At 37.3% G+C, this 23,896-nt stretch overlaps 1 protein-coding gene across 1 annotated transcript; it reads right to left on the bottom strand.

The window, feature by feature from the left end:
* slc25a28 (solute carrier family 25 member 28) lies at nt 1-19,713 on the bottom strand. Its single transcript, NM_213119.2, is given in 4 exon segments — nt 1-2,607; nt 4,076-4,132; nt 9,974-10,202; nt 19,191-19,713. Coding segments are annotated over 4 exon segments (1,191 nt in total). The 5' UTR covers nt 19,557-19,713; the 3' UTR covers nt 1-2,068.
* Between the last annotated feature and the right edge of the window lie 4,183 nt (nt 19,714-23,896).

Below are 23,896 nucleotides of genomic sequence, written 5' to 3'. Positions count from 1 at the left end.
TTAGCTTATGCAAGCAAGGGAATTAATTCCCTGCACTGCCAATTTATTGAAAGCTGAAGAACAAAAAAAAAATGAATGGAGTAGTCAGACTTCTGCAAATAAAACTCCATACATGTTCAACCGGTGTGTACCAGCTGAAACTCTCAAAGAGCTCAAACTCTGTTAAGAGCACACCAAAATACATTCCAGTGTCCATCAAGAAAGAAATCAAACCAATAAAGAACTGAAAAAAGACTTCAATGGATACTGAATCTGATCACTCAGGTCATGTGATCTGTATGTCTAAGGCATAGTTGATTAGTGTTGCCCTGAAAGGACTTGGTGTCATCCTAAAGCTGTTCTGTAGATCTACGTCGTCCCAAAGGGACCTAAAACTATTTATAGAAAAGGCAGCGATCTCCGCCTTAGGCCTTTGGATCAACTGAGGGAACATTTTCCCCACAAGTGCTGATGAAATGCCACCGCCAAATACTACAAAAATAACATAGATATCTTTTGTTGTCTCCGAGTGCTATTCAGTCAGAGAAGGCAATAAATTACTGTACAGCTCTACATTCTGCCATAAACAATAATTTTAAGGACATTGAAAATCCCAATTGAATGTACAGATATGTCTTTTATTGTGCGTATTGATTTTATTTTTTGGCTGGGAATACATTATAGGGGTCAGGTTTGCTCTGGTGAACAGTCTGGAACTCAGAATAAATTGGGAAAGTATCCAAACTCCACCCTCACACTAACAGGACAGCCTCCTCACTAGCATATTAAAGGAATTGTTCACCCAAAAAATGAAAATGTACCCACTATTTACTCATCTGAGTTTGTTGAACACAAAAGATGATATTTTAAAGAGAACTTAATTGACTCAAACTCAAATTACTTTCGTAGCTTTTTCAAACTACATTCACTGGCCAATTTATTAGGTACACCTGTCCAACTGTTTCTTAACGCAAATTTCTAATCAATCACATGGCAGCAACTGAATGCATTCAGGCATGTAGACATGGTCAAGACGATCTGCTGCAGTTCAAACCGAGCATCAGAATGGAGAAGAAAAATGATTTAGGTGACTTTGGACATGGCATGGTTGTTGGTGCCAGACGGACTGGCCTGAGTATTTCAGAAACTGCTGATCAACTTGGATTTTCACGTGCAACTATCTTTAGGGTTAACAGAGAATGGTCCACAAAAAAAAAAATTTTTAGTCAGAGGCAGTTTTGTGGGCTTAAATGCCTTGTTAATGCCAGATGTGTTAAGGCCAGACTGGTTCGAGCTGATAGAAAGACAAAAGTAACTCAAAACCCTAGGGATGGTTGTGCGTGAAAATCCTAGCAGACCAGCAGCTTCTGAAATACTCACACTGGCAACCATGCCACGTTTAAAGTTACTTAAATCCCCTTTCTTCCCCATTTTAATGCTCGGTTTGATCTGCAGCACACCGTCTTGACCATGTCTACATGACAAAATGCAATAAGATGCTGCATTGTGATTGGTTGATTAGAAATTTGCGCTAACGAGTAGTTGGAAAGGTGTACCTAATAAAGTGGCCAGTGAGTGTACTTAAAATGAGTTGGAACAACCCAATTCTTAAGTTTTTTGGGTAACAATTTAGACGTTTTACGTTTAATCCACTTAAATTTGAAACAATTAAGTCACCCAAATTTATGTTGAGACAACATGGAGGAATTGTGTGGAACAGTATAAAAACTAATGTGTGTCAATAGTTACAGGTTTCCACCTTTCTTCAAAATATCTTCTTTTGTGTTCAGCACAAAAAAATCACTCACATTTTGGGTGAACTATCCCTGCAAGTATAAAGTGGGTTGTGACGCCCTCTTGTGGGAGGTTTATCTGAATGCAATGACTGATGAACAAACTTGAGCCTTCACAGTGTGAACTTAGGTCATGGTTATTAACTGAGTTATACAGGAAAGTAAGAAGTATTATTCAGTATTGAATGCAACACTAACAGGAAGTAAACAGACGTGAGTGTTTGGACTCTATATGTGCGTATCGTTTATTCATTCTGTCCTCGAGTGCTTGCAACAACAAAAACAGCCGAGGGCGCCTACTTTTCTGCATCCCTCTGAATCCTGCGCTTCTCGTGCTGGTGTTTGGTGATCATGTATTTGAAGAACTCATAGACAGACCAGCTGATGGCGGTGGAGGGCATCTGGTAAATAACCCTAGCCTGAACGCCTTTAAAGTACGCAGGGAGTCCGCCAAGCCTGTAGACAGTCCGGAAGGCATGGCCGAGACCTGTGATGTGTCTCCCGCTCCGGCTGACGGAGTCGACAGCCAGAGACTCCTGCGTGTTCAGCAGCGTCTTGCAAACGTCCAACGGTGTGGTGGCGGCGGCAGCGATGGCGCCCGCCAGTGCGCCCGACACCATGTGGGATGAGGGGTTGTAATGTCTTTGGGGGTTGAGCAGCTCTTGCAGGTATTCGTAGGTCATGAAGTGCAATGCCTGAAACGGCACGTTCATGGTGAGCTGCGTGGTGTAACTGCGGTAAAAGGCCAACGCTCCCTCCCTCTGCCATACACAGCGCATACAGTCCAGGACGCTGCGGTATGGCGAGTTATACATCTGCATCCGCTGCTTCACCACTGCAGGCGGTCAGACAGGAAACAAAAGAAGACAGGAAGGGGGACATTAGGGCATGGCTGAAATACTGAAGAGCCCGTCAAAGCAGATATGTCTGGACATCAAGTCTGTCTGCAGGGACCGGACTACAGTGGAAGAGAGCAGGTGTGTGTGCAAGGACTCGGTCTGGCACCTGCGCTGGTTAACCTTGAGTCTTAAGAGCGCAGACGCTGAAGTCAGACTGAGATTTATACCTCTTGGGAATTTCAGCTAATGCTACTGTTTCAACATGGAGCAGCTGTTAATTAGAGCAAGGCCAATCTGCTCCCACAAGGATGTGTGAGCAATTATGGATGTGACGTTTAGAGTGAAAACTTTTAATACAGATTCACAAAGAATGTACAGTTGAAGTCAGAATTATTAGCCCTCCAGAATTATTAGCCCCCTGTATATTTTCCCCAACTTCTGTTCAATGGAATGAAGATTAACACATTTCTAAACATTATAGTTTTAATAACTCATTTCTACTGATTTCTTTCATCTTCGCCATGATGACAGTACATAATATTTTACTAGATATTATTCAAGATACTAGTATTCAGCTTAAAGTAACATTTAAAGGCTGAACTAGGTGAATTAGGCAAGTGGTTTGTTTTGTAAACAATTAAAAAAATATTGATTAAGAGGGCTAATAATAATAGTAACATTAAAATGGTTTGAAAAACAAATACTGCTTTTACTCTAGCCGAAATAAAAACAAATAAGACTTATAGGAAATATATAATATATTATAGGAAAAAAAATATTATAGGAAATACTGTAAAAAAAAAAAAATAAAATAAAATATATATATATATAATATATATATATATATATATATATATATATATATATATATATATATATATATATAGCTCTATTAAATGTAATTTGGCAAATATTTGAAAAAGAAATTCAAAGGGCTAATAGTTTTGACTTCAACTGTATATATTAACGGTATATTAATTATAAAAAATATAATTTTTACTGACTTTTAATAGAGTACTTTTACAGTACTGTAAAATATAAGCTTACAAAAACAATTTAAAAAGGGTTTTGCTTTTCTGGAGAAACCATTTTTACATGGCAAGGTTGAGGGAATTGCTCATATTTGTGTGTTTTTTTTTTTTGTTGTTTTTTTTTTGGAAATGTGGATCTTTTCTGCCACCTCCTGGGTGGGAGTGCAAAGTGAACCAACAGACCAAAAGCAAAGACTTTGCTGCTTGGTTAAGCTGCTACAATTGTATTTGTGCATTACTCATAGGAAAAAAATTATATATATATAATTATATATATAAAATATATATATATAAAATAAAATAATATAATGTAATATAATATAATATAATAATAAAACAACTCTTCCTGTCCCCACTTTTGAATGGTAGTGCATGTAAAAATACTATTAACATTTTGTACTGGAAATTATTATTGACAATAAAGCAAATTTACCTTCAGTTGGATTCATGGCAGCGTCATGAAGCAATGTGGCAACACATCCAGCAGCCCCTGTAACACAGAGCCTCAGACATTAGCATCACAATCAGGGCCCGCAAACAGAGCGGACAGTCACTGCGCTCACACCATCAGATATAAAGACGGCTCAAATCACAGTCAGACAAAAACACTGTCCAAACCACCCTTTATGATTTAACAAAGAGATTAGGGATTGGCTGGATAAACTCAGGGGAATGTGAAGTCAGGACAGAAAGAGCCTTTTGTTCAGGATACTGGAATTTACTTAACAGGTCTCGGCTTTAGAGTAAGAGGAGGAAAAACTGCTTCTGTTGGTGTACACTGTAGGCTAAACACACATACAGTAGGCAACATTTGAAATCAATCGAAATCATCCCAAAATTTAAACAACATCATCTTGTATAAGGACAACTTTTTATTGGTATTTAACAAGACTATACATAGTAGTATATAATATAGAATAAGAAAAATTACAGGCTGTCTTAGTTTTATTATTTTACCACTATGTCCTCAAAATAAAACAAAATTTAATTAAACTTATGAATTGAAAACAAACATCCTGAGAAAAAAAATAATAAAAAAGAGCAAATTTAACAATAAAATAGTAAAAAAAAGAAAAAGAAAAAAAAGAAGAGATCGCTTTAAGGAGTCAATATTTCCTCTTTCCAGTTATTCACTGTGTATCAGAGCTGATATCAGCAGAACAGGGTAAGCCTCTGATATAGTCTAAAACAGGATTAGACTATATTTAAGGAACAGATTAGAGAGATTCTGCAAATAAACATATTAGCTTCTCAAAATTTATGCAGCTAAAGATTTCTCGGATTGACATGCCATGTCAGCAATTACACTATCTGACAAAAGTTTGGTCATCGATCCCAGTTTTAAGAGCAACAAAATAATAACTTGACTTCAAATTGATCATTTGGAAAAGTGGCAGAAGGTCGGTTTTTGAGAAGCTCCTTTTCAAACTTCAGCCTCCACATCAAAGTTCCTGAAAGCAACAAAGGTCAAGGTGCTCCAGGATTGGCCAGCTCAGTCACTAGACATAAACATTATCGAGCACGTTTGGGGTAAGATAAAGGAGGCATTGAAGATGAATTCACAGAATCTTAGTAAACTCTGGGAGTCCTGCAAGAACACTTTCTTTGCCATTCCAGATGACTTTATTAATAAGTTATTTGAGTCATTGCAGAGATGTATGAATGCAGTCCTCCAAGCTCATGGGAGTCAAACACAATATTCATTCTTTCTCCACTGCACCATGACGTTATATTCTATACTGAACATTATTTCTGTTAAGTGACAAGATTTTTAAGCAAACTCAGACCTTACTGTCCTTATTAAATCATTAAAAATCAAGGCATGATCATATTTTAATTGGTAAACTAAGCGTTATCTAGAGGAATTTGCCTTTCATATAAGCCACTTCTGATACCAAATGATCTGTACCTGTGTGTCTATTTGGGATGAATGGATTGTCCTGCTAAAAGAGTAGGAAAAGCAATTTCCTGGCAAGATGCAACAGTTAACTCTGTCTGAAAAGCCAAAACGGGCTGCCAAGAGGTCAGGGTCTAGATTTATATTAACAGCTTCCCAGTGTATCAAAAACACTGGACCAGAAATTTGTCTGCAGTAGGCAAGTCCAGAACATATGGAAATTGTGTCTTTTATGACAATTTTGATTCACTTGAACTTCAAATGTTGACTACTGTATGGTAACCCATATGATATGTGCCTGAAGATCATAATCCAACATAGCTTAGGTAAATTGATTTCAACTTGCAATTTCCTTCAATTTATAGCCAACTCTGCTAGTAGTAATTAGTAATATGCCAGCAGTTACTTACCACCCTTTCAGCCTGACCTGGAGGAAAGAGAAAGAAAACACACAACAAAACACCACCAGCAATGACTTCTATTAACCTGACATAATTAATACTACACATTTTTTACTACACATAGTGAAAACAGCAGCTGTGAGATTTCAGTGTTCATTTTTTAATACAATACACTAGGAACTAGTGTGCTTTTCTTGGCTTTTAAATAAAACAAAATGAGTATTGCAATAAATCGTTTTTATTTTTTTTCTCCTTAACCTCTTACTGTTCCTATTGCCTATAGAAAAAAAAAGTGTCAAGCCATGAAAACCGAACCAAAAACCGTGTTAAGAAAACCGAGGTATGCATTGAACCGTGGGCTAATAGTATTGTTCCATCCCTAAAATACATACACTTTTTTCCAACAGTGTTTCATTTTTTTTACATTGTTAAAAGTATATTCATTATGAAGAAAATTATATTCTGTGTATAGTCTTTATACAAAAAATGTATTTGTTAAATTTTTAACGAAAATATCTCCATTAGCTGTTTATTTTAGTATGATCATTGCATAAATGACTTTTTAAAAATTGCTGAAAGTTTATTAACAGAAATATCATTAATCGCAACACTCATATATATGCATATTGCATATTTTCCCAGTAACATACAGCCTTACATGTTTCTTTTGAATGTTATTTAAACAAAGTAAATTATTTATTTAGCATATAAGGTAAGCTCTAAGAATTAGCCAATTTACCCTTAAGTGTTCCAATGCCTTTAAACTGATTAGTCAGACATTAAAGAAGCTATTTATAGGTAATGTTTAAAACAAAAACACGAACTACAAAAACTTACTACATTAATTTTCCATAGAACGTTGAACTACCCGCATGAACTTCCCTTATATTTATAGCTGCTGGTGTGATATTGGAGAGTGGCATTTTGGGTTATTTTGGGGATTTGACCTCATTGCTGGAAGGGCATTTCAAAGAGGTCAGTTGAGCAGATGTTTCAGTAATATACAATACATACAAATAACCTATAGCTACTGGCAAATAACTAGTGGCTGAACTTGCCATATTTACATTTAACATAACTAAAATGCTAAAGGAAATGTTGTATGTGACTTGTTTTCTAGAGTATAACTTTAAAGATTGTGAATTGAGTTTGACTTTGATTCATATATTGCAAGTCAATACCTAATAAAGCAAAGATATAGTACACGTGGCTCCTGATGATACACTGAGGTCTTGTAAAGCAAAACACTTAGTTTGGGCAAGAATCTAAATATATTAGAATACATTTGCCTGCCCAGGGTTTCTGCAGGTTTCATCAAGTCAAACTAAAGACTTTATGACTTCTTAACGAATACTACAAATGAAAATTTGGACTTTTACAGTGCAAAAGCTAAGGATTTTTTTTTTCAAATGGCTGGGCCTAGGGCTGCACAATATATCCTTTCATCATCAATATTACAATGTCCACATCCACAATAGTCACATCACAGGATCTCCAATGTAGAATTAGAATTCTAGTTGAATAGAAGTTGAAAACACGTGATTGTGGAGTAATTGCAAAGTTTAACCATAAAGTCACAAAACAAATGTATAATTTGCCTGTTGTGTTTTAAGGCCTGTGACTGTGTATAAATTTCAAGCCAGATTAAAGCATTCAGGAACAGGAAATTAAAATGTCACTAACTTCAAGAAAGATTATTTATATGTATGTACAGTGCATATTCAATGATGATTAAACAGTGTTATTTGTTTTAATGTATTTATTCAGTTTGTGTACCGAATACTGTCAGACTTCCAGAGAAACCAAAGCATTTATTTAATTTCTAACTTTATTTATGATGTGATTTGGTTCATTACATTTTATGCAGATGTGCTCTCCTACAAAATTATGATATCATCATCAAAAATGATCCTTAAATTATTAATTCTTTCTAACCAGAGCTATTCATTGAATCTGTTAATATTATACTCAAAATCACAATATGCATCACAGAAAAAAAATATTGCAATGTCATTTTTTTTATATCGTGCAGCCCTAGATAGGCCAATTAAAAGCTCATTCTTATTTATTTATTCAACCTGATGCTTTTCTGTAATAAAACCTTAGGTTTCAGGCCTCCTTAAAAATATTATGTCAGCTCCTGCTTTCTTCTGAAAAGGTTTTTGTAATAATGTAAATGGATATATTGCTCTGTTATGATCATGAAGCATTGTGTAATGTAAACAATGCCTAACAAATGTTCTGAATTGTCTCTTTGTGATAAAAATTAAACACAAAAACAAAAAAAGTTATACTTAGATGGTTTGTTAGTGATTGGATGGATATCGGCGCGATTGGTTAGCTTTTAAAATTATACCTACTACCTGTTAAAAATTATTTAAGACCTACAACACAATATGTTTTGGGAATTTATGACATTATAAGACCCCGTGGACACCCTGCTGATTGGACAAATAGCCTTGAGCACTTTTATGAGCTAAACAATGACAGATAGCAATAGCTTCATTTGAACTCAAAATATACTAACAGAGAACATTCATTTTGTTTGGCCAGTAAATGTTTATTTGACTCTATTGCTGTGTTCACACCAGACGTGGAACGCACAGATAAATCCGCGTAAAATTGCCACGTGAACATTTGAGTTTACTCGCTTCATTCGCGCGTCAAACCCCGCTTCATTCGCGCGTCAAACCCCGCTTCATTCGCGCGTCAAACCCCGCTTCATTCGCGCGTCAAACCCCGCTTCATTCGCGCGTCAAACCCCGCTTCATTCGCGCGTCAAACCCCGCTTCATTCGCGCGTCAAACCCCGCTTCATTCGCGCGTCAAACCCCGCTTCATTCGCGCGTCAAACCCCGCTTCATTCGCGCGTCAAACCCCGCTTCATTCGCGCGTCAAACCCCGCTTCATTCGCGCGTCAAACCCCGCTTCATTCGCGCGTCAAACCCCGCTTCATTCGCGCGTCAAACCCCGCTTCATTGGCACGTCAAACCCCGCTTCATTCGCGCGTCAAACCCCGATTCATTCGCGCGTCAAACCTCGCTTCATTCGCGCGTCAAATTCACTTCAGAACAGACGCGGATTCGCGTGATAGGCAGGGCTTCTGTCTGCCCGGTGTCTCTAACTTCTTTGCTAAATGGCTAACATGGATTTTATGAAGAAAATAACAGTGTTTTTGTGTTTTATGAAGGCTGAAAAACGGCAGTGTCTGAGTCCACTACATCCTTTCAGAGGTGCATCCAGCTCTGTGAGCTCATAAACTCCTCCAGAAACTGAACCTGGATGACTGAGGCTTTCAGCGGTGCTTCTGTCTGAGCCAAGTTCAGTTTGATGACTTGTTGTCGGTGTCGGCTGGAAGATTTCCCCAGGGACACCATCAACAGGTTCTTTGTCACAATCACGCCCCCACAAGAGCAAGCTTCTGATTGGTTAATGCGGCGCAAATGTCCGCTGAAGTTCAGATTTTCGAACTCAAGAAATTTGCGTGAAACGCGCGTTAAGTGCGCAAAACGCTCAATTCGCGCCACGCCATTTGCATATATTGCGCTATTCGCACCGCGCAATTCGCGTCATTCGTGCCGCGCCATTCGCGCAAATCGTACCGCAGGATGTCCATTCGCGCGTTTGCATTGACTTAACATGTAAATCACTCGCGCTTGACGCGCGTTCCGCGTCTGGTGTGAACACAGCATAAAAGTGCCAGCAAACATTGCCTTGCGAATTATGAATCATTAAAAACTAGATTTAATCTAATAATCATCTTTAAATGTTTTACTGAAGATAAAAAAGTGACCTACGGTATATCATTTATGGCCTAAGGGGTGTCTTAATTAACAACTAAATTGAGCAATCTATCTCTTTAATAAAGATAGTTAAACAGCCTTTTCAAACTTAAATAGATGTTTAGCATAATGTATTGCGCAATATTATACAGTTAATCTGCAGCTATAATCTAGGATAATGTACTTTTTCTAAACAAATTCAAAAAGTACTCTATTATTGTATACAATTTTTCTGGACAGGAAAGCTGGTACCGTTGGCCAAATGACTGTTCGCTCCAGGATGGATGATGTCACTGAGGACCTTTTTCAATCTTTCGTAACAGGCAAAGTAAAGTGCGTGGGCAGGCCCCGCCCCTACGGCTGTGATATTCAGGCCTCTGATTGGCCGCCAGATCCCTTCTGTCCTCATGATTCGCCACAAAGCATCCATGACGTTCCGGTAGCGAGCAGCTGGCTCTGGCTGAAGGCTCTGCATACGTGTCTGAAAGAAAAGAACAATCATTTCAACTTAACAAGGCCTGCTGTGTAAATGCAGAAATTAACAGCAGTGATTTGAGGATTTGTTCTGGACTGGCTGATATTATCATTTCAGCACATATTATTTTTTGTATTATTTATTTTATTTTTAAGCAATTTTAGATCAGTGTGCAAAAAATGTAATGAACAAAAATATCTGGAAATTATAGTATATCATACAGTGAATTAATATTTATTTCAACAAATCTAATGCTTTTAAGACTATCAAAAAGCATTCTCACAATTCCCGCAAACCTCATATTAGCCATCTTGAAAATATGACCTTAACGTTCTAGAAATAAGCAGGGATTTGCAACATTTTCAATTGTTATTTATTTAATTATGAATTAAATTAATCGAAATTCAGTTTCGATTTCAATTTTGGCTTCTAACCATTATAAAAATAAAATATACCGCCCCCTTTCTAGTTGTACACATTTGTTGCTCTGCAAAGCTCAGTTCCACTTGAAAATGACTAAAAGCATGTACTGTAATGTAACTTTTGCAGCACAGGATGTGCATGATTCATGTTCATTAAAATCCTTCATGTTTTTAAAAGTACGAAAGAGATTGCATGCTGTTGTGTCTGTGCGCTCAGCCTCAGAGACGAGCAGAGCACATCTGGTTAAAATAATGGTAAAATGAAAGAAAATTTGTGTCAAAACACGGTGTTTAGTGATTATTCATATGAACCCTCATTTATGTAATAAACAAACAAGTTGAGGATCAAAAGCCATGTGAAAGTAAAACTATAAATCAGAGCCGCACTGCTCTTAAAGTGACAGTGCGCAATATTCCTGCTGCCGACTGTTTTATCATTAATCAAACATCAAAAGGATAAAAATCGCTCACTGAAGGACTTTTATAGCTAGAATTAAAGTTTTTTTTTCCTACATTAAAGATGCTTTTGTTTCATGTTTTTATTCTATTGAAATTATTTCTCTTATTTAAAGGAAGGAAAATAACTGTATTTTTACAGTTGAAGTCAGAATTATGACCAAAATGTTTGTTATTTTGATTTTTCCTATAATCAAGCAGCCCTAATTTTAAGGAAAAAAATATTGCCTAAAGTAAAAATTGAAACAATAGTTAAAGTGAAATAATAAAAAAAATAATGAATATGAAATACTGATTTTTTTCATCTAAGATATGTGATCATCTAAACATTGTAGGCCTGCAGGAACAATGTGATAATTCATCAAAAAAATATTTATGTGAATACACATAAATAATCTAATAACAAATAATCTAAAACATTAATTAAAATAAACAATAATACACAAATCTGTATTAAAAAATATGACAATGAATCATTTATTGCAAACGATGGATTGCATTGGCAATTCATTGAAACTGTAGTTAAAGTTTGCAGCAGTAAGGTCACAGAGGTCACATAATCTAACTAATCCTCTTTTCCTGCAGCGCTCCTGCATCACCTGACGTGAAACGCGGATGCAATTCAGTACACTACAACTTCTAGAAACACTGGCTTTCATCAGGGGAATGACATAGATGAAGCAGCCAGTAAAGCACTTGGTTGCACAACATGTTTTACATTGTGGCCTTGAAACCACTCAACTTCATCCTACCACGAATGTCATGTTTGAAAGATATAGCTGAAAATCTTTGCTCAGAACAGCAGCTGCTGTGTGGTAAATATTAAGATGGGAGCTGTAGTAAGATTATTCCTGTAAGGAAACCCTACTTCGATAAAAGGACCCGGAAATAAATATGTTTGCCAATAAATGTGTGTAAATCATGTCTGAAAGCATGTCATCACGAAAAAGCTGTGAGGAACTAAAACCTCCAACAGGAAGTTTCAAGATTGCTTATGAAATACTCAGGACTGCGTAACAGAACAGGGAGCGGAGGATCAATCTGCACAATAGAGAACTGATCATTATCTGATTAACAAAGAGTTAAATAGTTTAGTTTTTTATTTTAAAATGACGAAGGTGTCCATCTTACTTGGTCTCTTTTAACAAGACGGTTATGATGCGTTTAACAATAATTAGCAGTCAATTTGAACATTTTGCTAAAAAAAAAATAAACATACACAAAACAAATTAACTAAAATGAACTAAAATGAGCTGAAACAACACAATTCTTGTTACTTTTTTGACAGTTTGTTAAAGAGTGTCTGTTTGGTTTGTAAAAAAACAAGTTAACTTTTATTGTTTTGTGTTGGGACAACCATGAAGGAAAGGTGTTGGTGTAACTACCAGATTAGTTGATGTGTAGTTCCCAGCATGCTTTATGTGGGATTGAATTAACTTGACAATAAAAGTAATAGGAGTTTTAAGTTGGAAAAAAAGTGTATTCCTGTTAGAGTTTATTTTTCACTTAGATTAATGATTTAAAAGTTTTCAGGTTAACACCTTGCAGAAGTAGCAGCATGTTTAAGGCTGATTTATACTTCTGTGTCAAGCGCACGGGTATGCTCCGGAGCAGCCTACGCGTTGTCACATAGCCCTCGCCATGGCAGTCACCAATGCGCACCTCTCAAAACTGAAAAAAGTGTAACAACACGTCGCAATGACAAGTAGCGCAAGCTCTGTGATTAATCGGCTTGGTAGCACTGACAAGTGTGGGCGGGACCGAGAGCCATGTGAACCCTATGGAGCGAGTGTTTACAAGTGTTGGATACTTTTGTTTCGTGTTTACCGAATGATTAAAGCATGTCCACATCTGCTAGTTCCTACATCAAAATGAGCGAGTTTGAGCCACTTCAACATTAAGGTAGTGTTCAGTAAAAACATAACACCAACGAAGAAACTCAACACAGAGAAACAATTAAGTTGGTTAAATTGGTTCAAAATAAATTTTGCTTGTGGGTTCTATTAGCCTAAAATAAGTTGAAATAACAAAATTCAAATAAGTTGACATAACACAATTAAATTTTGTGGAAAGGTTTTCCTTCATTTAATTTGGTTAATTTAACAACTTTAAATTTAACTATACTTTTATATCATCTATGCATAGTCTATCTAGCATATCATCTATGCATCATGCGTGTCTATGAGTGAGACAAGTTTAAAAGTGTCAGATCAGTGTCCCCCACGGCACCTGTCATGCGCGTAGTTGTGCATTTATACTTCTGCCTGCGGTTTGTGTTGCTCTGCAATGAAACTTCCGAAATGCTAGCTGGCAGGTTTTTATGTTCCTCTGTGTCGAGTTTCTTCGCGGATGTTTTTTTTTTTTTAATGCTACAACTAGCTAAAACTCGCTCATTTAGAGGTGGAAATCAACTTTAATCATAAGGTTAACACAAAACATCCATATGGAGCTCCTTAATGGGACTCGCGGCTCTCAGCACTCCACTCACACTCGTCACTGCTACGAAGCCGATCAATCACAGAGCTTGTGCTATGCATCGTTACGTGTAGTTACATTTTTTGAAAGGTGCGCATCAGCGTCGGCGTCACCATCAGCCATGGCTAGGGCTATGCGGCTGCACAAAGGCTGCACTGGACCTTACGCGTGCGCTTGATAAAGACATATATATCAGCCTTAAATTTGACGCCGTTCTTTCTTTTGGATCAGTCTCTCACTATTTTTTTATTCCTTTTTCTGAAAGTCTTGATGACACCATTGTTGAGTTGTTCTTAATTGTTTAAGCAAATAGGCATGCTAAATTAAGATTTGTTGTACTCTCCCTATTCGCTGCACTTTACGTTTACCAAACTATCCACTTGTTAAGTGGTGACGTGTTTGTGATATATGTAATACTGTTTCCGGGTCCAAGCCGCCATTCATTTGAGTTGAGAAATCATTAGTTTATGATCACGTTTCATTCATATCACACATTAAAGTTAATTTTATATAAAGTCATAGTGTAAACAACAATCTCTAGTCTTGCTGCATAACAAATACCAAACTTTTAACAATTTATAAAAAAATTAATCACTTTCTGGCTATTGGATATTAGGCATGGACATATATATTGTGATCATGATTTTCGAAAGTATTAAATCGCTTTGTAAATGTTTATTTTTACCATTTCTCCCCATTCAGTTGAATAGACCGCTTGGACCCTGAAGCCGCTTCGCGTGACGTCACACTTCATCTTCACTTTATCACATTATCTAGAGAGTGAAGTACACGAACTATGGAGCAACATGTGTTGGGACAAGGGCAAAACAAACACTGTGACCAGTGAAGAGTACAAAAAGTAAAAACAGTTTATGATATGTACATTTCTTACATTTTTCAGTCATAAGAAATAGTAAAACTCCTTTTGATTTAATGGCCTAGAGTAACCAAATAATTTGCACTACAGAAATATTCTACAACTTTTCAGGTCTGTAAATCTCCAACTTCCCGTTTTTTCAGGTTTTCAATGTCACTGGGAACTCTGCAGGTAACTTAGGTGTTAACTTCAATTTAATACACCTTTAAATATCCTCTTTAGCTCCATCTGAACTTGTTGCACATGTTTTATTGCATTTAATATTTATACTTAAAAGGATAGTATCAAAAAAATAAATAAATCCTCGACATTTACTCACTCTCAAATGGTTCGAAACTTAAATTTCTTTTTTGTTTGTCAAACACAAAACAAGAAATTCTAATATTCTGATAAGTTGAAAACTAGCTGCCATTGGCATTCATGGTATAGAAACAAAGATGCCTACGCAAATCAATGGCTGCTGCTTTGCAACATTTTTCAAAATATCTTCTTTTGTGTTCAAACTCAAACAGGTTTGTAACAAGTGGAGGATGACTAAATAAAGAGAATTTTATTTTTTGGGTGAACTATCCTTTTAAATTGTGTTTCTATTTGTACATTTGGCAATCCTCCTATAATGTTAAGTACAATCTGTAAAAACAGGTCTGAGCATAATATCATTTCAATTCTCTGTACATGTTTGTACATGTGGCCAAATTGACAAAGCTGCCTTTGACTTGAAACTATATTACAAAACAGATGCATATATTTGAATCGAATGGAGTGATCACTTTATGTAAACTTTAAAAATCAGACTTTGGGGGTCAAATAAGCGTAGGCATGGTCCATATCACCAAGAGTTAATACACGCAGAAGTACAGCATTACTTTAAATGACTGTTTCTCAACCACATTCTGGAGGACCACCGACACTGCATGTTTTGGATGTCTCTTTTGTCCGTCACATCTATTACATACCCTTCAGCCTCTGCTTATGAGCTGATTATCTGAATCAAGTGTGTTTGATTAAGGAGACGTGCAGAGACGGTGGTCCTCCAGGAACGTCATTGAGAAATGCTGCTTTAGATCCAAAATTTGACAATTTATTTTTACATTTTTTAATGAATGGATTTCAGCTGGGATATCCACATGGCAAAATCATATCCTCTATTTATAAAAAGATGTTTTGCACTTATTCTGAACTCATGATTTTTCGGTATAACCCCTACACAAATAATGTCAGGTCAATTGTGGCCAAAACTGGCTGTATTTATGTCAACGTCTTACACTTTCTACTTCTTTCTGATTCTCTCGTCCAAACAAAAGAGCATTGTGTCATGTAGCACATTCAGAGGTTAACTTAACCTTTGACTGAAGTGCAAACAAAAACTCTAGTACATTTACCTTCCTTGAAAACTCATGTATCTGAATCAATACATTTTATTTAAAGAAAAAAAAAACTCTAAAAGTCCATTTAAACTGCAACATATGTCCAAATGAGACAAAATATTCAACAAGAAATAATAAAAAAAATGTTATGCTATCCATACAAAAAAAGAGATGTTTATAAACTGCTTTTAGTCTATGGGATTAAAAAAAGTACAACATGTGGCATTCTGGGCAAATAAAATGAGAGGAGAAAACACCCTATACAGGCTATATTATAATGTGAAGGGGTGTTTATAAAACATGGTTTCTAAAAATATCTTATACATTTTCAAATCAAATCAAACCACTTTTATTGTCACATCATCAGCAGCACGTGTTTGTCTGTTTAATCATGTTTAAAAGTCTGCAAAAATCTAACTTTTAACAAAGAGTTTCAGAATGCAGATTTTTGAAAATATATTATCTTTCTCTAAGTCTTTAAAAAATGTGCAAATGTGCAGTAGGTGATCTGACTAAATGCTTATCAGTTAGCATAATATATTTGAAACACAATCCCTCCCCAGCCGTCTAAAGCCACACCTCCTGAAATAATGAACACGCACATATAAGATGACAGTGAACCACTAGTTCATGTTATTCGTCAGTTAGAAACTTTACAGTACCTTATAATACCACAATTCTGATTGAAAAACTGTAATATATCTAGCATATTTTCAGTTGTGTAATTAGCAAGCTAAACTTGTCATAAAGTGGGAGATTTCAGTGACTGAACAACACTTGCGTTCATACAACCCATTCCTAACAACAAAATCTTCATAAGCTTTGCTTGACTAAACTTTGTTTTTCAAAACATTACATTCCCTGTCTAAAAGAAATACTTCAGCCATGGTGTTATTCTTCCACCAGCGTGAAAAAGTAACTTCAATACTGATTCAGGATTGTAAAGTTTTGAGTCAGAATTTGTTTTTACCGCTGTCACTCGTGTCCACCATGTGTGTGCAAATGGCAGATCTGCGCCGTTCCACAAATCTACATTTGCTGACAGACAGTATAGGCTACTTATAAGAGTTATGGGAGTTATCGGACTGACAATATTTAACTTGATGAACTTTAGTTTTATGCCTTACCCAGAATACAAAAGAGACTTTCAACCAGCACACAAAAAAGGTTTCTGAAGACAATCACCTACTGCACCTTTAATGCATGAAAACTGTGTAGTCATGCTCATCTGTGTTACATGTTTCAGCCACGTGTGAGTCTCCTAATTTTTCTTTGTTATAAAAGGAAGTTTATTTGTTTTTTATCATGTAGCTCAGTGGTTCTCAAACTGTGGTACGTGTACCACTAGTGATGGTTCCTTCTAGTTTTTTTTGGAGGAATGAAATATGTCATGTACATGCTACATACATTTCAAAATTTATCAAAAATGATGTAAATAATATGCCATAAATGACATATAGCCTATATTTCTGAGGTAATCCGCCAGGTTTTTTAACTGTGCAGAGTTGTAGCTGCTTTACTGGGTCTACTACGCTACTGTATTTCAATACGGATCATTTTGGTGGTACTTGAAGGGACAGTTTTTTTCTGAGGTGGTACTTGATGTACAGGGTTTGAGAGCCACTGATGTAGATAAAGTAAAATATAAATATTCTCTAATAAATCTATTTATTTTATTAGCAAAAAAATTATACACAAAAGCAAATGTTTGTCTGTAAAACCTGTTTCTTATTTTTTGTAAAGATTTAAAATATTACTTGGAAACAATCTCTACCTTCAGCAATGTTAAAGCTTTAAAATGAAAAACACTATGTGAATTTTATAGTATTGTCTCTTTTCTATAATATCCCTCAGACTGTATTCTATGTGACCTATAAAACATCACTGTGATCATGCTTTGAGATGGCTTTACTATGTTCTATTGTGATTTATATTATCCCTGGCTTTATTGGCTTTTTGTTTTACTTTGCTCTGTTGTCTATTTTTGTTGTTATAGGATTTATCGATTTTCTGTACAAATTTGTAATCTTGTTGAACGTTTCATTAAAAAAATAAGCCATGTGTGAATGCTTGACAACCAAATCAACAATGGCGGATAATGTGTGCGCTTCTTTACAAAGCTACATTGAAACTACTGTCCTGGCCCAGACACAATGCTTTCAGTCATTTCTGTTGGTCCGAGTGAAGGAGGAATGTTTTGACAATGATGTTGTCCATATCAAGTGCCATCTAGTAACATGGCTGTCGTGTAAATATAACCCTTCATAATGTATAGACAATTTTAAGGCATGTAAACAAAAGCATAAAGTGTATTTCCTGTTTTACATTTTTAATTTCTATAGCTTCCAAAAAGAGCTACATTGATAAATAATGTTATAATAGCTGTTTTAACATTAAGGTATGACTGAATTGCCTCTTGTTACAGTTATGAAATAGTTTGATAACAAGTAGAAAATGTTCATGAGCCGATGACCTGACCACATTGAAGTGTTAAATTGGTGTCATAAATTAGGAATAAAAATTTATTATTTTCTAGTATCACAGTCTGGACAGGCGCATTTGAGATAGAACAGCTGTAAAAGTCATAAAAACAAGTGTTTTTGTCTCTAAAGAACCCTTCACTTCACCCTGACATGAACAGCTGAACACTTCCTTACTAAGAGCATCCAAACACTTTCTATGCAAAGCGGCACCAACGCTGACAGAACAGAAATGACTTGTCTTTATGTTGTCTTCTTACACAATTATCACTTCTGTTTGACCTGAAGCATGTTAAAAAAACATAATACGCTTTAAAGTTAGTGTACAGTCGCTATGCTAGCCAACGAATTATGCACAAAATGCTTATGAACTACAGCGGACGCGCATGCGCACCAGTCTGGAAGAGCGTCAACAAGGTCATGTGGTTTAGGAGCGAAGAAGCCACGTGTGACCTTCCCATCTCATGTGCATGTTTCATAATGACACCTTGCAGAAAGACTGGTACTACATACACTCACAACCACAGGAAGCAATCATATAACTACAGCAAGCAGAGAGGCAAGGCAGTTGCTGGAGGAATTACGTGCTTAGTTGAGGTTTTAGCTACTTATTATCAGATTAGCAGATGTTTGAGAGATTACAGGACTACAAATGATTATTGCCATTATCGACTGCTGCATTGTAAGTGAAGTGCAATGGTTCAGTTTGTGGGTAAACAACTAAACTATGATCAGAATGAGGAGGTATTATATTTAATTAAAAGAATGTTGACTATAAAATATTTAGCTAGTGAATCAGTCAGGGAAACTAGCTCGACCTTGGCAGGTTGTCCAATCTCTCAAGGGCCTGTAGCACATAGTTGCACAATAAATTCTTCTTAAAATGTCGTTAAGGAACAGCAGTTGCATTTATTTACCTTTACACAGTCAATGGGGAACATCAGGCAGTGCTCCATGATTCCTGCCACTGCGCCTGCCAGCATGTGTGTGCTGGTGGAGGCGCCTTGAGGCAAACCCTCATAGTCCGGTTCCGATAAATCGCTGGCCTCCTGGGAGCCATAGAAATGTCCAACATGAAGCTCAGGTTCTCCTGATATCCGAGGTGTCAAAGTGCCGACGAGACTTTCCGAAACCCCCCAGAACCTTCCGCCGAACCAGTGTATCTCCGCGCCCGCGGAAGCTCCTGCCACCGCGGCGTCGCCACTCGACGTGTCCGCTGTCATCCGCCGCCTGCGCACAAAACCATCCGCTTCCATTTGCAGCACCCGGTCCTTTAAAATCATGCGTCCCACGCCCGATGTTTACGCGTTCAGCTCGGGCCTCTCCCGCCTGAGTACCGGGAAGAGGACGCGTCTCGCTCGGCGAGAACTGCGCAGCAGGAGGTGACCGACAGAAACAGGCCGCGAGAAACACGGAAACGCCCTCAAGCTCTGCCCTGCGCGCTTATTGGAGGAAACCGCTGTCATTCAAACCAGAAGGCGCGCATTCTGTATTTACAGTGACATAACTTAAGAGGATCAAACCTGATATGAGAAGCTGGAGCTGGCTCGTATATCTTGGCTTCGAAGATTCGCTTCTTACTTGCTGGTTTAGGAGTGTTCATACTTTCAAAACGTTAGATGACCCTGAAGTATGACAAGTTACATTTAAAATATAAAAGGCAATAAAGCACTGTATACAATATGTGTGCATAAATTGTAGCTGTTCGCTCCTGTCATGCCAAAATGAATGAAAGCCCGTCTGGCAGCGTCCACACCAGCCATAACTCACCTTATATCTGTTATCAAGCAACTAAAATACAGGTCCTGAGATGAACATCTGACAGTCAGGGCTAATGATGAAACTTTTGCTCAGACCATGATATGAGAACAGCAGCGATGTTTACGAGCAAAGTAAATACTGCATTGTGTAACTATATGGTACGCTGTTACTTCATATGTGCTAAATCTCTCTGAAATCACTCAAAGAGTCTCAAAGAGCGTAAAAGAGTATTGCAGAGTTGAGCAGGATAGGACGTTAATAATAGTTAGCGCCCTCATTAGATGTCGCCTATTTGACTTTTGCAAGCTAAAAGTACTTGAGTAAGAGACGTTTTACTTGATTTGGGTTATTAAAATACTCCGACTACCATATTATGATATAGGTAGCCTATATCTGCTGCATTCAACCTAAAACCTACAGTAGGTTGATAAAACCAACACAAGACCAATTCTTGTCTTAGGACATTTTATTAAGCAAATGTTTGAATAACAGTAAGTTGACATCTGACATGTTAAATATATAGTATAATCTGATGGTTTTAAACATACAGAATAATACAGTTATGTAATAACCATAACAGTACCGTTATGTCTTAGGACATCTTTAATTAACTTTTTATTACCTACACGTTGACTAATGAAGGTACATTTATAACAACTATTTATATGTTAGCCTACTGTATTGTCAATGTTGCATACAAATGCATGCAACATACTTATCTGAGAGTGTATTGAGGACAAATAAAACACGAGACAGGTGTTTAGAAAGAGTAAAGTTTATTTTGTTTGACCTGCAAACTTATCTAAACAAGATAAACTTTTAGAAAACAGCCAGGAAACGTTATAATGCGCGCATTAGTGAATATAACCCGCGGTTGTCTTCAATAGTCCTTTCTTTGCTCAACAACTCAGCTGAAAAACAAAGCAAAACATTACAACAGTCAGACATAGAGCAAAGAGCATAGAATCATTAAGAGGCGGCACTCGTGCAATTTGGGAAACAGACACTAGATGGCGCAGCGGACATTTTATTAACACTTTTAATAGTAAGTGCTCTGTTGTCGTCTCTCAGGTTGCATCTCAGCTTTAATGCGCTTTTGAATAAATTACTTAAAAACAAAGCAGCTGCTTGCCATCGCGACAGCAATGAGATCCAATGGAAGGCCGATCGCTTTCACTTCAAAATGGCGGAATCAGGGCTGTTGCAATGGAACGTTCTAGTGAGTGTCGCCGCTTGGTCATTCTAAGCTCTTTGCATAAAGTTAAATCATAACAGTTACCATGGTTTCTATTTCAAACTATAGTAAACTAAAGTTTGAAAATAGACGATGAGTGGGCCTCGCTACTCCCACCCACTATAACCTTTGCAGCGAGGTCCCACTTCTGGCCTCCCGTGTTTCCCTGAGGGTCCTCAGGGCTTGTTTGCAAAGGTTGGTTTGTTTTCAAAAGGCGCCTCGCCCCAGGGAGTGCGTGCCAGCATTCACTGGATGTTGCTCGGCGGCACATTTCGAGCAATAAAACACGTAATGTTCGTTGCGATTTTGTGTTTATGTACGCAAACCGCAAGGAACTACAGCACAGACGGGCCCGAGTGAAGCTTCACGAAGCGGACTTCGTAATATTGGCGTGGCTCCACTCGTACCGTCGGTATTGAACTCACCTTGGTCAAGTACAAACAGCAACACGAGCGAACTGATAGCGCTGAGAGAGAACAGACGAGCTTTATAGGGATGCAGATGCAAACTTTTACAAGGCACGTCACTGCTGTGAGTCTCGTTGTCATGGTGAGCGCTGAAGAGGGCTCACCTCATTGGACACAGACTCGGGAATCTGCGTCATGGCGAGTTGCAGTCTGCTGTGGACAAAAACATATTAAATATATTCAATATATATGGAGACAGATAAATATAATTAGGTATATGCCGATCTAGTGTTGTTGTTTCCATACTTATTATCTTCCGGTGACCTGTTATTGTGAGTTTTTTATTTTTTATTTTATATACGGTTCCTTTTACAGCATCGATGTCGTAATGTAATTAAACTACATTCAGTTAAATAAACTTTGGCATTCATTTAGTTGTTCAAGCGTAAAACGAGACAAAATGCCTTTTACTCGTACTCGCCCATCAGCATCGGCAGGCTAGCGCAGAAGCTCCATTGAATATACTGGGGTAAAATAAATGCTCATATTATAAATACATAGTGGGGTAAAATGTAATTTAATGCAGTGCTTTTTGTACAACCTGTGAGCCACTTTATATCGGATATCATTCAGCCAGTGGAGATCGCTGATTTTTAAAGAAAACAGACCTTACACGTGTTGATTTTTCCATTGCCATACAGGACACAGGAAGCGCTTAACCCAGGTTACTGGAAAATTAAAAGTCCTATTAGCATGCTTCAGCATTTACCCTAAAAATCCCAGGCTGTCTTTCGACAAAGAGTAGGGGTTTAACCCATAAATTTAACACTGGCATCCTGGCCAAATTTACCCACTGGCTTCTGTCCATCATGGCCTCCTAACCCTCCCCATATCATAATTGGCTTCATTACGCTGTCTTCTCTCTCTGTGGTGTGCGGTCTGGTGCAAAAAGGGTGCTGTCGCGTAATCCAGGTGGATGCTGCACACTGGTGGTAGATGAGGAGATTCCCTCCTATGTGTAAAGCGATTTGAGTGCCCAGAAAAGCGCTATAAAATGTAAGGAATTATTAGGCTGGCTTGTGTAGCAAGCCAGACTATTGTTATCCTATTTTTCTTCTGAGACTAAAAATTAAACTCTATCTCCTCCTAGAGTTTTCGAGCTATGACCACCAAACTCACACCAGACCTCCAAACTGGTCTAACTCGGGTTGCTATATCTTTTCGGACTGATCCGACTTTTGGTTTTCCAAAAAACGTCCCGGGACCGTCGGAAAAATCCCATTGACTTAACATTGCACCAAACTTTGTGACCTCATAACTGCATCAGACTGTGCTACAGACTTCTAGCTGGGCTCATTTAACTCAGACTACCTAGCTGCCAATAACTGATGAGCTTTTAACTTTCTGGCCACACTCTTGCAACCACTTTTGGGACCCTAGAAACTGTCTCATAGACTTCCACTGAAAAAGACTCTCATTGACTTTACATTGGGTCAAACTTTGTGACCTCATAACTCTACATCAGACTGTCACACAGACTTCTAACTGGGCTCATTTAACTCAGACTACCAAACTACCTATAACTGATGAACTTTTAACTTTCTAGCCACACCCCTAACAACCAGATACGGCACCCTAGCAACGGTCCCATAGACTGCCATTATAGAGGTTCAGATCTATCTATCTATCTATCTATCTATCTATCTATCTATCTATCTATCTATCTATCTATCTATCATCTATCCATCCATCCATCCATCCATCCATCCATCCATCCATCCATCCATCCATCTATCTATCTATCTATCATGCTAGTAACATGCTAAAATCATGCTAACAACATGCTAATTCATGCTAAATTCATGCTAAATTCATGCTAATTAATTTTAGAATCATGCTAATAACATGCTAATTCATGCTAGAATCATGCTAGTAACATGCTAATTTGTGCTAGAATTTTGCTAGTAACATGCTAATTCATGCTAGAATCATGCTAGTAACATGCTAATTCATGCTAGAATCATGCTAATAAAATGCTAATTCATGCTAGTAACATGCTAATTCGTACTACAATCATGCTAGTAACATGCTAATTCATGCTATAATCATGCTAGTAACATGGTAATTTGTGCTAGAATTATGCTAGTAACATGCTAATTCATACTAGAATCATGCTAGTAACATGTTAATTTATGCTAGAATCATGCTAGTAACATGCTAA

This window comes from Danio rerio, chromosome 13, assembly GCF_052040795.2.
Source record: "Danio rerio strain M-AB ecotype USA chromosome 13, GRCz13ab, whole genome shotgun sequence".
Lineage (NCBI taxonomy): Eukaryota > Metazoa > Chordata > Actinopteri > Cypriniformes > Danionidae > Danio > Danio rerio.
The sequence above is the reverse complement of the archived record's forward strand: the minus strand, read 5'-3'. Positions and strand labels throughout refer to the sequence as shown.